This window comes from Arvicanthis niloticus, unplaced genomic scaffold, assembly GCF_011762505.2.
Source record: "Arvicanthis niloticus isolate mArvNil1 unplaced genomic scaffold, mArvNil1.pat.X pat_scaffold_73_arrow_ctg1, whole genome shotgun sequence".
NCBI lineage: Eukaryota > Metazoa > Chordata > Mammalia > Rodentia > Muridae > Arvicanthis > Arvicanthis niloticus.
In genome coordinates this window covers 333,627-345,635 of record NW_023046343.1, presented here as the reverse complement: position 1 = coordinate 345,635, position 12,009 = coordinate 333,627, and the positions used below count along the sequence as shown (strand labels likewise).

General features: G+C 49.3%; 1 protein-coding gene and 1 pseudogene across 1 annotated transcript in view; both read left to right on the top strand.

Moving 5' to 3' along the window:
* The first annotated feature begins 1,186 nt into the window (after nt 1–1,186).
* LOC117702375 (uncharacterized) overlaps nt 1,187–12,009 on the top strand; it is a 71,639-nt gene continuing 60,816 nt past the window's right edge. Inside the window, exons 1-3 of the mRNA XM_076706438.1 lie at nt 1,187–1,709; nt 1,881–1,915; nt 2,873–2,949. Of these exons, the coding sequence (XP_076562553.1) occupies nt 1,530–1,709; nt 1,881–1,915; nt 2,873–2,949 (292 nt within the window). The 5' untranslated portion in view covers nt 1,187–1,529. The remainder of the gene's footprint in view (nt 1,710–1,880; nt 1,916–2,872; nt 2,950–12,009) is intronic.
* Nucleotides 8,218–8,816, top strand: LOC117702374 (coiled-coil domain-containing protein 12 pseudogene; annotated as a pseudogene).

Sequence of the window (12,009 nt, the reverse complement as noted above, 5' to 3'; positions counted from 1 at the left end):
TGTCAAATGGAGACAACCCAGTAGATGCTAGTGTCCTCAGTAACAATGGCCCAGTTTCTGAGGAACGTGTGTGTGTGTGTGTGTGTGTGTGTGTGTGTGTGTGTATGTGTGAGACAGAGAGAGAGAGAGAGAGAGAGAGAGAGAGAGAGAGAGAGAGAGAGAGAGAGATGGGGGATGGTTAAGTTCTGTGCTTCCCTTTACTTGGCCACCTCCAGACAGGAGGAGGAAATGTGGAACTTGCACATGGGAAGCAGGCATCCCATCCCACTCCTGCACTGAGGTGTGCTTGTGCTCTGCTCTCACAGGGAACTCAGGCTTCAGAACTATGTCCCAGAGGATGAAGACCTGAAGAGGTGTCGGGTCCCCCAGGCCAAACCAGTTGCAGGTACATGGACCTCTTTTCCCCCAAGCTCCTTCCAGTCACCCTCAGAGAAGAGGTACCAAGTCAGAGAGAGCCATCTGGGGCATTCACACACCTTCTCAGGGAACATACATAAAAGGGTCAGGAGGGCAGGGAGGAGGCCCCTTGTACCTCCAACCTGGAGTGGGCCACAGGTCCTCAGGGCATGAGGAGTAGAAGTGACCTGAGATCCTTGGGCAGCAAGGCAAGATGGTGAGTCCTGTATTGCTGGGGAGAGGGGCAGAATGAAAGACCCCAGAGAGAAGCTAACCATAGAGCCTCAGGGGACAACCAGCAGCAACACAAAGGCCAGAGAGAGCCTTGTCCAGATTCCCCACTCCTTTGACTGAGGGTGACAGATGTAGGGTGAAGAGGGAACCTCCTAGTCACAGGAGCAGATTTATCCTTGGTCCTGAAGGATCTGGCTTCCTTTGGTTTTGAGACAGGGTCTCACTGTGGAGCTTACTTTCTGGACCAGGCTGGCCTTAAGCTCACAGACATCTACCTGCCTCTGCCTCCCAAGTGCCACCATGCTTATCCAAGAATCTTAGTTTTTAATTCTTGATACCAACTTTCCATTGTGCAAGTAATGAATGAGTAAATAGCTCATCAAAAATTCAGAAGTTACCCTATTGTTCGTTGCTACTCCTCTCCCTGCCCCATGGAGTAGTGGAGGGTGGCATGGGCACCCCACAGGGTGGGAGGGTGATGAGAAACTGGCCCTAGGCCTCTACCAGGAGGCTACCAGAACTTAAGTTTGGCAGAAGGAAGGAATGTCAGAGAAACACATCCCTGGTGACAGGTCTGAAGGCTGTCCACGTTGTTCCGTTTCAGGCATCCGTCCCCAGAAGGGGACACTCAGAGAGAGACCTAGGGACTTACTGGAGGCAGGAGGTGCCTGTCATGAGTCTGAGGTGGGATGAAAGGGAAGATAAGGCACCCAGACTCCAGCCATGCCAGACCTAGAGGCCATCCCTAGGACCTTCCCTTTTAGTGCCATAGCTCCCATGGACACAGGCTCCTCCCATTTTGTATCTGGAAGCCTGAGGCCCGGGCCTTGTCCACTCCAGCTATAGCCTGCTCTGTCCCTTTCTGGGCCCTGGGGTCTGCCTTCAACCTAGGAGACCAGATGTCTTCCAGGGTTGCTGCTGAGTGGTGTCCCTCCTCTTCCCTGGGGCCCTTTTGGCTGTTAAGTCTGGAGGAAGAGCTCCCACCCACCAGGCCTGTGTTGTTCTTTCCCCCTCTAGTGGAGGAGAAGGTGAAGGAGCAGCTGGAGGCTGCCAAGCCAGAGCCTGTCATTGAGGAAGTGGTGAGTACCTGGGAGGCCCCTCCCTGCTTGTGCTGCTTCCTTCTCTAGCTGTCTTTGTTCCCACCCTACTAACTTCCTTGCCTGCCTGCATTTTTCTGCCTCTATACCCAGTCTCTGCACTCCCTCTCAGGCTGGGCCTTGGCCCTGAAGCATTGTCTCCTCTCTCCCTAGGACCTGGCCAACCTGGCACTTCGGAAACCTGACTGGTGAGTGTTGTCCATGAAGGCTGGCACAAGCCCTTTGGGGAGGTGATGGTGTTTGGTGCATGTCAGAGGCCTCGGCTGGGAGGACAGCCAAGGGACAGATAGGGAATAGGGACAAGCACTGCAGGCATAGCTCTGCCCAAGAGAGTCAGGGATGAGGGCTAAGTAAGTAAGGCATGAGACATGGGCGAGGGTAAAGTGCTGAAGAGGGGCCCGAGGGATGAAAGAGCAGGCATCCTTTCGAGCCTCTTCTGTAGGGGGGAAAACTCACCTACTCTGGGGGCTCCGACTTAGCAGTGCACCCCTGTGTGCTCAGGATACCACAGTGAAGAGACGGATGGGCAAGCAGATAGGGCTTAGGCCTCTGTTTTCACTGTGAAGTAGGGAACCCAATCTCTTCAAGCCTGGAAGCCCCTCTGAATGAGCTGAGAATATGGGTGAGGGAAGGTGCTGTAGGCACGTTTGTTGGTGCCTGTAGATCTGTGGGGTGGGTGACAGCACCTACCACAGTGCTTTAATTTGATGAAACAGCCATGAGGTGTATGCTGAAGGAACTACAGAACTAGAGAACTCAGGCTGATTTTAGGAATTCTGGAAGCCCCAAGAGTGGGGGTGGGAGGCTGTGGCCAGAGGGGGAATAGGGCTGACAGTTGGCCACCACAAGTTTCTCTCTGATGCTGACTTAGGGGACATAGAAGGGGGATCCCACGGAGCCAGCCACCATTCTGTTTCAGTCTTCTACCTTGACTGAGTGTGTGGTAGGCGTCCCCTTCTCTCAGTTACCTCGGTGGAGTTAGGAAGGCTGATGGATGATAGGGTCCAGAAAAGCAGAGAAGGTAGCATCATGTTCTCCCCAGAGCAGCATCTCAGGCAGGATAAATATCAAAGCCCTGCAGGAAGATCCCAGGGCCACACCATGCTAACCCTTAGCTTCTGCATTTCCCCTCTCTCCTGATGTAGGGATCTGAAGAGAGATGTGGCTAAGAAGCTGGAGAAGCTGGAGAAGCAGACCCAGAGTGCCATTGCAGAGCTGATCCGTAAGTGCACTCTGGCCAGTGGGGGCCTGCCCTTGGAGCAGTGACTTCATCACAGACCTTTTCCACTTGTCTGCTCTCTCTCCATCCAGGTGAACGGCTGAAAGGCCAGGAGGACAGCCTGGCCTCTGCAGTGGCTGCCAACATTGAAACAGAGGCCTGTGACTCCGACTGACATGTTTTCCTATTTCATCTCTTCAGCACAGACATCTCCTCTGATGTAAACTGTGCTTTTTAACTTCTATAAATAAAGCTTTCTTTAATAGAGTCATGTCGCTTCTATTTTTCTAAAGACAGGCAGAGTTCTTGTAGTTTTGACATCAGAGAAGACCTAATAGGGGCCAGAGAGATGACTCAGGGTTTACTGACTTCTCTTCCAGAGGTTCTGAGTTCAGTTCCCAGCAACAACCACACGGTGGCTCACAGCCATCTGGAATGGGATTCAATGCCCTCTTCTGGTATTTCTTAAGACAGTGAATGTGTACTCAGACATTAAATAAATTGAGAGAGAGAGAGAGAGAGAGAGAGAGGAGAGAGAGAGAGAGAGAGAGAGAGAGAGAAAGAACCTAATAGTAGTCCCAGTACACAAGAGTTTAGTAACCACTGACATTATTTTAGGAATTCTTCCAGGATCATTAAGAATTAAGAAATTATGTATTTGTAGGGCGGTGGTGGCCCACGCCTTTAATCCCAGCACTTGGGAGGCAAAGACAGGTGGATTTCTGAGTTCAAGGCCAGACTGGTCTACAGAGTGAGTTCCCGGATGGCCAGGACTACACAGAGAAACCCTGTCTCAAAAAAACTAAAAAAGAAAATGAAAAGAAATTGTCTATATAGCATCACAAGACAATACATCTTCATTGTTCTCCAGAGATCTCCTCATTAAGTAGGGTTAATACCTAGTGATAGTTACATATATTTAATAACCGGAAACATATCAACAGCAGGAATCTTTCCTAAAAATGAATTTCTGATGGGCCTTACCTACCCTAGTTCTGTCATAAATTAGAATCCAAAGTGGACCCATCTCGGGAATGTCACCTGCTATTTTCTAGCTTCTCCCAAGTTGGCTCCTGACAGTTTATTTTAGGGCTTCCTCTCATGCTAACTCATGAAGTGTGCTGGTCCATGTGTGTTGTGTTCCTTCCATACGGTGGCCCAGCTTTGGCAGACAGTGCCAAGGACTTAGGTCATGCAGTACAGTGCATGTGCACACAGAAGTTAGGACACCCAAACAAAGTAAATATAATCATTCAGATGACAGTTTTGAATCTCCTTGTGGCTGCAGATAACCTGGAATACCAGCAGTCGAGGGAGGCAGGGGGATCAGGGGTTCAGATCATCCAGCTACAGGCCAGCTTGAGGCTAGCCTGGGCCATAGAACCTTGTCTCAGGAAGTAGAAAGAAGGTGGTTGTTGGGGTTGGGGCAGGCAAGAGAAGAGAGAAGAGAGAGGAGATGTAGGGAAGGGAAGGTTTAGAGGCATTTCATGTGTTTTGCCTGAGTGTATGTTTGTAACTGTATCTCTGCCTGGTGCCCAAGGAGACCAGAAGAGGGCATCAGATGCCCTGGAACTGTAGTTTCAAATGGATATAAGCCAAGGGTAATTTACAGCCATGGAAGCTGAACCAATAGCCCCCAAATAAGTGTCTGTTTTATTCTCAGCGGAATAAGCAGTGCTATCCCTCTTTACACAACAAGAATTAGATATAAGAGCTGATCAGAAACCCTGAAAATCAGCTCAGAGTGGGGTTACACACCTGTAAGTCCAGGTCTTTTAGATTGAGGCAGGAAGTTGAGGCCAGTCTGTGCTATAGACAGATGCTCTCAAAAGAGAACAGCCTAACCCCAGGTTGAAAATAAGGGACTAGCAGATCTCTGGTGAGCACAGGATTGGCAAAAAGCAGCAGAGACAGCTGGGGTAACCTCGGTGCAATGGAGACTTAGACATGTGTTTTCAGCTACACTGATGTGCTGGGTTTGGGGATCAGGAAGGTTGGCACAGTGTGGTGGCAGACAGTGAGACCACTTTGGCCAGTAGTCTGTGTTTCCTCTGCCCCTTAGTGTCCTGGTGGACTGTTACACGTGTAGGCCAGGTGCCAGGCCAGGAATTTCATAGGATCACAATAGCTCATGCACACACACACACACACACACACACACACACACACACACACTTAAAACCATTAGGGATACGAGTCCCTTTGTGTGTCTTCCACCAACCCCCTGCTTCACCTTTCCATGGTGGCACCTGCATTCACCTCCAGTCCCATTCACCACACTCACTGTCACTTAGCTGGCCATTAATATATCAGGGCTTCCACAAGCTTCAACAGTGTAAGGAGGCTAGGGGGATGAGAGTGATCTAAGCCAGGCACGTCATCCATTACTGAAAGAAAGGCAGCAAGCCAGGCTTGCCCAGGGATGTGGGAAGGAGACATGGCTAATACACTGGCATCTTTTGGAAAGATCAGTAAGGTTGACTGCTGAACAAGACTGATATGGAAGACATAAGACCCAGGGATGAGATGAGAGTGTCATAGTCCACAGACATCCAAATATAAAGGCACATTACAGATTCAAGCGTGACAAAGGCTAGAGAGACGGCTCAGGGGTAAAAGTTAATCCTTGCTGGGCAGCCCAGACATCCTGTGCTGGAGTCCTGTAACCCACGCAGAGGTGGAAGAATGTAATCCACAGAGTTGGCCTCTGACTTCTGTGTGTGCGAGTACAAGTGCACATGTGTACACACACAGACACTCTACCCTCCAGACTATACCCCCAACCCCAGGCTAACGGGTAACTTTAGATCCTACTCATGTCCCAAGTTAAACCTCATCACATCCCCAGGAATTATCACCCTAAGAGAGCTGAAAGGCTGGGCCAAGTCAACAGCACAAGTGAACCCTGCCCATAGTCAAGTGGAGTTCCTTCGAGCTGGAACAGAGTCAGTCACAGCAGGATGGGCGGGCCTCCAGCCTGCTACAAAACTGAGAGACAGGACATGCCCCATGGGAGTGCCTGACTCTGGTCCACTTTCACCCTACCCACCACACTGGGCTTCCCACCCCAGCAAAAGATGGTGAAGGCACACAGATACTGCTTCTCTGAGAAAAAGGCCATGAAGATGAGGCTGTGCAAGTACAGCCCCTCCACCAGAATCCAGTAGTTGTTTGCCAGGAAGTAGAGGAAAAAGGTCACGACCACTAGGCAGCCAGCCTAAGAGACCAACCAGGGTTAGTTCCAGAAGGTAGAACCTGCATCTTATAGGCAAGGTTTAGTTTTCATTGGGGTGGAGATTTGGGGGGGGGGGGGCAGAAAGTTCACTCAAGGCTGCTGGGTTGGGACCAATGTAGTCCATAACTCTGTTTAGGAAATAGACTCAAGGAAGGGGGCAGAGAAGAGACCCCTGAGATGGGGCATCAGAACTTTGAGACTGGATTGGAGATGTCTTCAGTCCTTATGGCAAAGTTCCCTTAGGGATGCAGGGGGAGGAGGTGGCCTCCCTCTGTAGGTCAAACACCCTCTCTCTAGGCTATGGCTGAGTCACACCCCTCTCCATCCCCTATCCTACTGATCCCATCTAGTTCTAGGGAATCTGGTTCTATGTAAGAGCTCTGTGTTTCAGAGAGGTTTTTCACCATTCTAGGCATGGCTTGGCTATCTTTTTTAAAAAGGAAGTTGGCCCAGCCCACCCTGTTAGGCACAAGCACCCTCATCAAAGTTCCCAGCCAGCCCCAAGCCATCTAAATCAACTAGAACACTGTGCTTTGCCTGCCATCTGTAATGGGCAACACATATACTTTTTAACAATTTTTCCAATACCTCTGCACTCCTTACACACACACACACACACACACACACACAGATACACAGACAGACACACACAAACACACACACACACACACACACAGGGAGAGACAGAGAGAGAGAGAGAGAGAGAGAGAGAGAGAGAGAGAGAGAGAGAGAGAGAGGTGCATGGTCATGTCTGGGTGTGAGGGCTCTGGTGGGCAGACAGCACTTTCCTGGGTCCAGGATGGTAAGGATCACCTGAGCCTGCTGACTTTCCCCTGCCTGATCCATCTCTTTTAGGCCTTCACTCTGGCTGGGTCTCCCTCTATTTATTGAGCCCACTCTAGGTAGCCCTGACTGTCCTGCAAGTCGCTATGTAGACCAGGCTGGACTCAAACTCAGAGATCCATCCACCTGCCTCTGTCTCCCAAGTGTTGGGATTAAAGGCATTCACCACCACTGCCATGTGCTGGTCAAACTCTTTCTATACTGTGGCACTTATTTGGCCCTGGTTGCCGTTTGCAGGATCCTAGGCAGGGAAGGCAGCCTGACTCTGATTATGTTGCAGCTCCAGAAAGGGATGAGTGATCATTCTTGAGTTCATAGGAAAAGGCCATGCAGCCAGGTCTCCAACTCAGCAGGTCTGGAGTCCAACCAGAGAGTGGAGAGCAAGGCGTAAGAGCAACCACTCATCAGGTGAGTTTGAGGTGCCACTGGCTGCTGCTGTCTGTAGAGCAGAGAGAGGATGACCTGAGAGTGAGATGGGATTGAGAGTAGCCAAGGCAGGTTTCTGAGTGTTTGTCTGGTAGTGGGGCTTTAAGAAGAGGTTATCCTATGTAACCAGAATGAACCCGACCCCATAATTTTAATGATGCCTCAGCCTCTGAAGTGCTGGAATTACAAACTTGCACCACCTCACCAGGCTCAGAAAAAGTTTCTCAAGGCATTTGCTCTTGAAGAATTGGCACAAGTGGATAAAGATGGCTAAGTATTCCAAGAAGGCAATCAGGAGAGGAGTGTGGAGGTTAGGCAAAACCAGAGCAATCCACTCCCTGTATTCTCTTCCTCTAAGGTCTGATTCACTTGCTTTTCTAGGAATTTGGTTCCACTTAAAAATTAACTGCCCCAGGACACATCCTGGGAGGAGCACATTCCTTAGTCCAAGGACACCTGCTGGATTACCCTGCTGGATTAACATCCAGAGGAAACAGGGATTAACATTCTCAGACCACACCTGCAGGTGGGGAAGGCCCTAGGCAGGTAGACACATTCCTCAGGAGGAATCAATCCTCAACATTTACAGACAAGGGTGGTCCTTGCCACCTCATTCCCCAAAGACCAATCAGTTTAAAAGTCACATTGTTGCACCAATCATATTGTGCCTAGTCACTGTTTAGTCCACTCCTTAAACAGTATAAAAACTGCTCTTAACTTCAACTTGAGGTTCTTCTTGGTGCTTCTGGCCTGTATGCAGAGAACTCCAGTGCACTGGGTTATTATTATCATCCAACCTCAGGTTATTGCAGCGAATCCGGACCGTGAGAGTTTCTGGGGGAGCGTGTCCCCTGGTTTTAGATCTTTAAGTCCAACACTTTCTGACTGAGTCTGCGTGAGGCCAGAGCAGAAAAGGAGGGGGGCCTCTGCAAAGATGGCGGCTGCTCCTGCTGGTGTGTGCCAACTTGAAGAAGAGGCGCTGATGCGGAAAGAACGGCTGAAGGCCCTCCAGGAGAAAGCTGGGTGCAAGGACAGGGGAGATGGGAAGCCACAGTGCAAGAGGCTCAGAGATGTGGAAGAGGAGCACAGGAAACCCAGGTTTCAGAACTATGTCCCAGAGGATAGAGACCTGAAGAGGTGGCAGGTCCCCCAGGCCAAACCAGTTGCAGTGGAGCAAAAGGTGAAGAAGCAGCTGGAGGCTGCCAAGCCAGAGCCTGTCATTGAGGAAGTGGACCTGGCCAACCTAGCACCTAGGAAACCAGATTGGGATCTCAAGAGAGATGTGGCCAAGAAGCTGGAGAAGCTGGAGAAGCGGACCCAGAGAGCCATCGCAGAGCTGATCCACGAACGGCTGAAAGGCCATTAGGACAGCCTGGCTTCTGCAGTGCACACCACCATCGAACAAGAGGCCTGTGACTCTGACTGAGATGCTTTCCGTGTTTCATCTCTTCAGCACACACACATCCTGTGGGAAGGTAGTCTCAGACAGGGATGGGGTTAGGCTGACCAGCACTTCTGGGTCTTGAGAACTGAGCCAGCCCACTGAGTCTCAGCTTCTGTTGGTTGTGACAGTTCATCTCCCAGGGCATTCCACTACCCCGAGTGGGTCAAAGCTGCGATCTGTACATATGTATGTAAACAGAGCTTTGTAAGTTCTGGAAATAAAGCTGCATTTAGTAGAGGCGTGTCGCTTTCAGTTTTTTTTTTTTTTTTTTTTTTTTTTTTTTTTTTTTTTTTTTTTTTTTTTTTTTTTGGTGCTGGGGGGTTGGACTTGGGATGCAGAAGTTTTACTTACTGTTCTTACTCCTGGGTAGGGCCAGCCTAGGTGAGCCTGGAGGGGTGGGCAGCGCCAAGGTTGACCTTCTGCTCCTAGTCTCTAGTCAGACTCAGCAGTGGTCGCCTCGGAACCCTTAGACCACAGATATAGAGACTGGGATTGTCCTCTTAAGACCCCTCACAAGGCCTTGCAGTAGTTTGTGCCAAGGAAGGAGAGAGTCCCACATGGTCCTCTGGACCCCTGCCAGTATGAGAGTGAGGAGGCTGCACTCTGAAGAACTTCACAGAGAACATGGAAGGTTAGAGGCTATCACACTGCTCTCCCTGATCCTGCACTACTACCAGCCATGCATCTCTTTCCTCTCCCAGTCAGAGCTATGGGTCAGTTCTACTAGAGATCAGGCTGTGGTATGCTAGGGTTTAGCTGTGATCTTGGAGCCTGGAGTAAGCTGTGAGCCTCTGTGTTGATTCTCTAGATGACAGCCTGGAAGCATGAAGCTGATGTAGGTATAGCCATCTGGAGCTCCTCTCTGGGAAGATTACACCTGCAGTTTGCAGGGCCAGCCCCTGCGGACTTCTTTCCTGTTCTGGTTCTTCTTGAAGCAGCAGAGTGAGAGGAACTTCGAAGGGGGTGAGACTTGGTCTTAGGAGATATTTAGGGTTGTTGTGTAATAATTGAAGACCCCCATACTCACGAGACCCTTCCTCAAGTCTCAGGGAATCACGACCACCCAAAGATCACAAGAAACCATACCTGGATGCAATCAGCAGAGGTTTATTAGGGAAGAAACCTGGCAGCCAGCAGTGTCACCACGCACTCGCGCAGGAGTGGGGTTCCACCCCAACATCCAGTCTGTGGAGGGTTTTAAAGTGAAAAACCACAAGCCAGGGGAGTGGGGAGGGGGTTTGAGGGGTTGCCAAGGATACAGAACATAAGAATAGCAAAACATTCCAGAGAAACCCACCCTGAAAGGGTAATAGCCATGTCACTGTGTCCCACCTTCTCATTTACCAACTACTTCAGATTAACTATCTTCACTTCTTCCTGCTATGGCCCCACCTAGGTGGCTAGCATCTTTTTTCTGTGGGCAGGAATGCCTTCCTGCCTTGGGCCTCTCCCACCCACAGCTGGGTCTACTGCCTGAGGCTTGATTCAGGTAATAGTGTCCTCCACCTGGAATGTGTCCTGGGGTCGTGAACCCTTACATTCAGTTCCGCATTCTGAGACCGGCATTTTTCTGCCCAGGTCTAAGGGCAAAGAAATCTACACATGTTTTATAAAATGGCCTTTATAATTTTTCACTCTACATAATAATAAAGCATTTACCTATCTAAGTCTAAGTCACTTTGCTACTGTAGCTGACCTACCTTGGAGGCCAGAAACTGCAGTCTCTGGCATTCAACACCTCAATGTAAAACAGCAGGCTATTAGGTAAAGGATTAATTGTTAGAGCTTTTTCTCTTTTGTGGGGAGCCTGCAGATATCATCCTTGCAGCCATCTTTAGCCATCTACCCCTACAAGGGACTGGATTACAATAGCCTACATTGCTGAGCACATTCTGATAACATCTGGTTTTAGATACCCAGGATCTTCCCTTGGGTGTGTGAGACTTAAAGGTGTGTTACTTAAGGGTGGGACTTAGAGGTCAGGTTTAGAGATAAGGCTTAAGGGCATGACTACAAGGCTGTGTGCAGAACAGGTACCTAGAGGAGCACCTAGTTTCTCTATTGATTCCATATTGGTTAGAATGAATGGCATATGACTTTAGGGAAGAGGAATTGTAAAGAACAGGGAAGACTGTTACTAGTGGTCAGCACTGGCTGATTGCAACCAATAGCAAAAGCAGTGAGAGGCCGCCAGGGGACAGCTACCTCCCCCTCCGCAAATGGATTCATAGACCCCAATCTAGAAATAACCATTTCCTGCTGGGAGCCTGTGAACAATGAAGTTCTAACAGTGTGGTGTTCTCTACAGAGCAGTGGCTTTGTCAGGGAGAGTACCTGCTGACACTGCAAAGCAGAGTCACTGGAGCACATCAGCAGGAGTGATGACAACTGAGGCCCCACCCCTCAGTCCCTTCACAAGAGATAAAGGGAGCAGAAATCTTATTGACAGTGTGAGGACAAGAATGGTGGAATAGAGACAGTGATCCCCGTGCAATGTCACATGGAGTAAGGAGAGCATGGCTGCAGCAGACTCCACGGAAGTAAAATTAAAAGCCTTTTTTGTTGTTGTTGAATTTCTATTTAACGTATTTCTGAGGTAAAGTCTTAGTGTTCTCAAGCCCCTTTGTAGCAGAGAAGAGGCAGACAACAATTGTCTTCAGGCCCCACATACTGTTAAGTGAGTAGGTCACAGCCAGCCCAAAGGGAAAGAGCAGGAGACAGTGGCCTCACAGCTAAGGCCCAGCTATCAGGAGCTGATGACAAGGACACAGACACAGACACAGCTCATGATCTTTCAGACCCATTGCTTCTGGCTAAATAAAAAAGGTTCCAATGTGCCCCGCTATGACCTTTTTATAGATTATTAAAGCTATATATGTCTCATTTTTTAACAACAAAAGAAAGAAAATTATTTTTAAAGCAAAATTAATAAAGATACCAGAAAGGGTTAGTAATATTTGTGAAATGAAGGAATAAGTGCCCAGAGTTTTTCAATAAATGTTTTAAAGTTGCAGTCACTTCTGGGGGAGGACCTGAAAGTCAACAGATAGTAAGAAGCAGAAAAGGACAGGACCCCAGACACACACTCTTAAGCTTTGGTAACGTATCGCTTTTG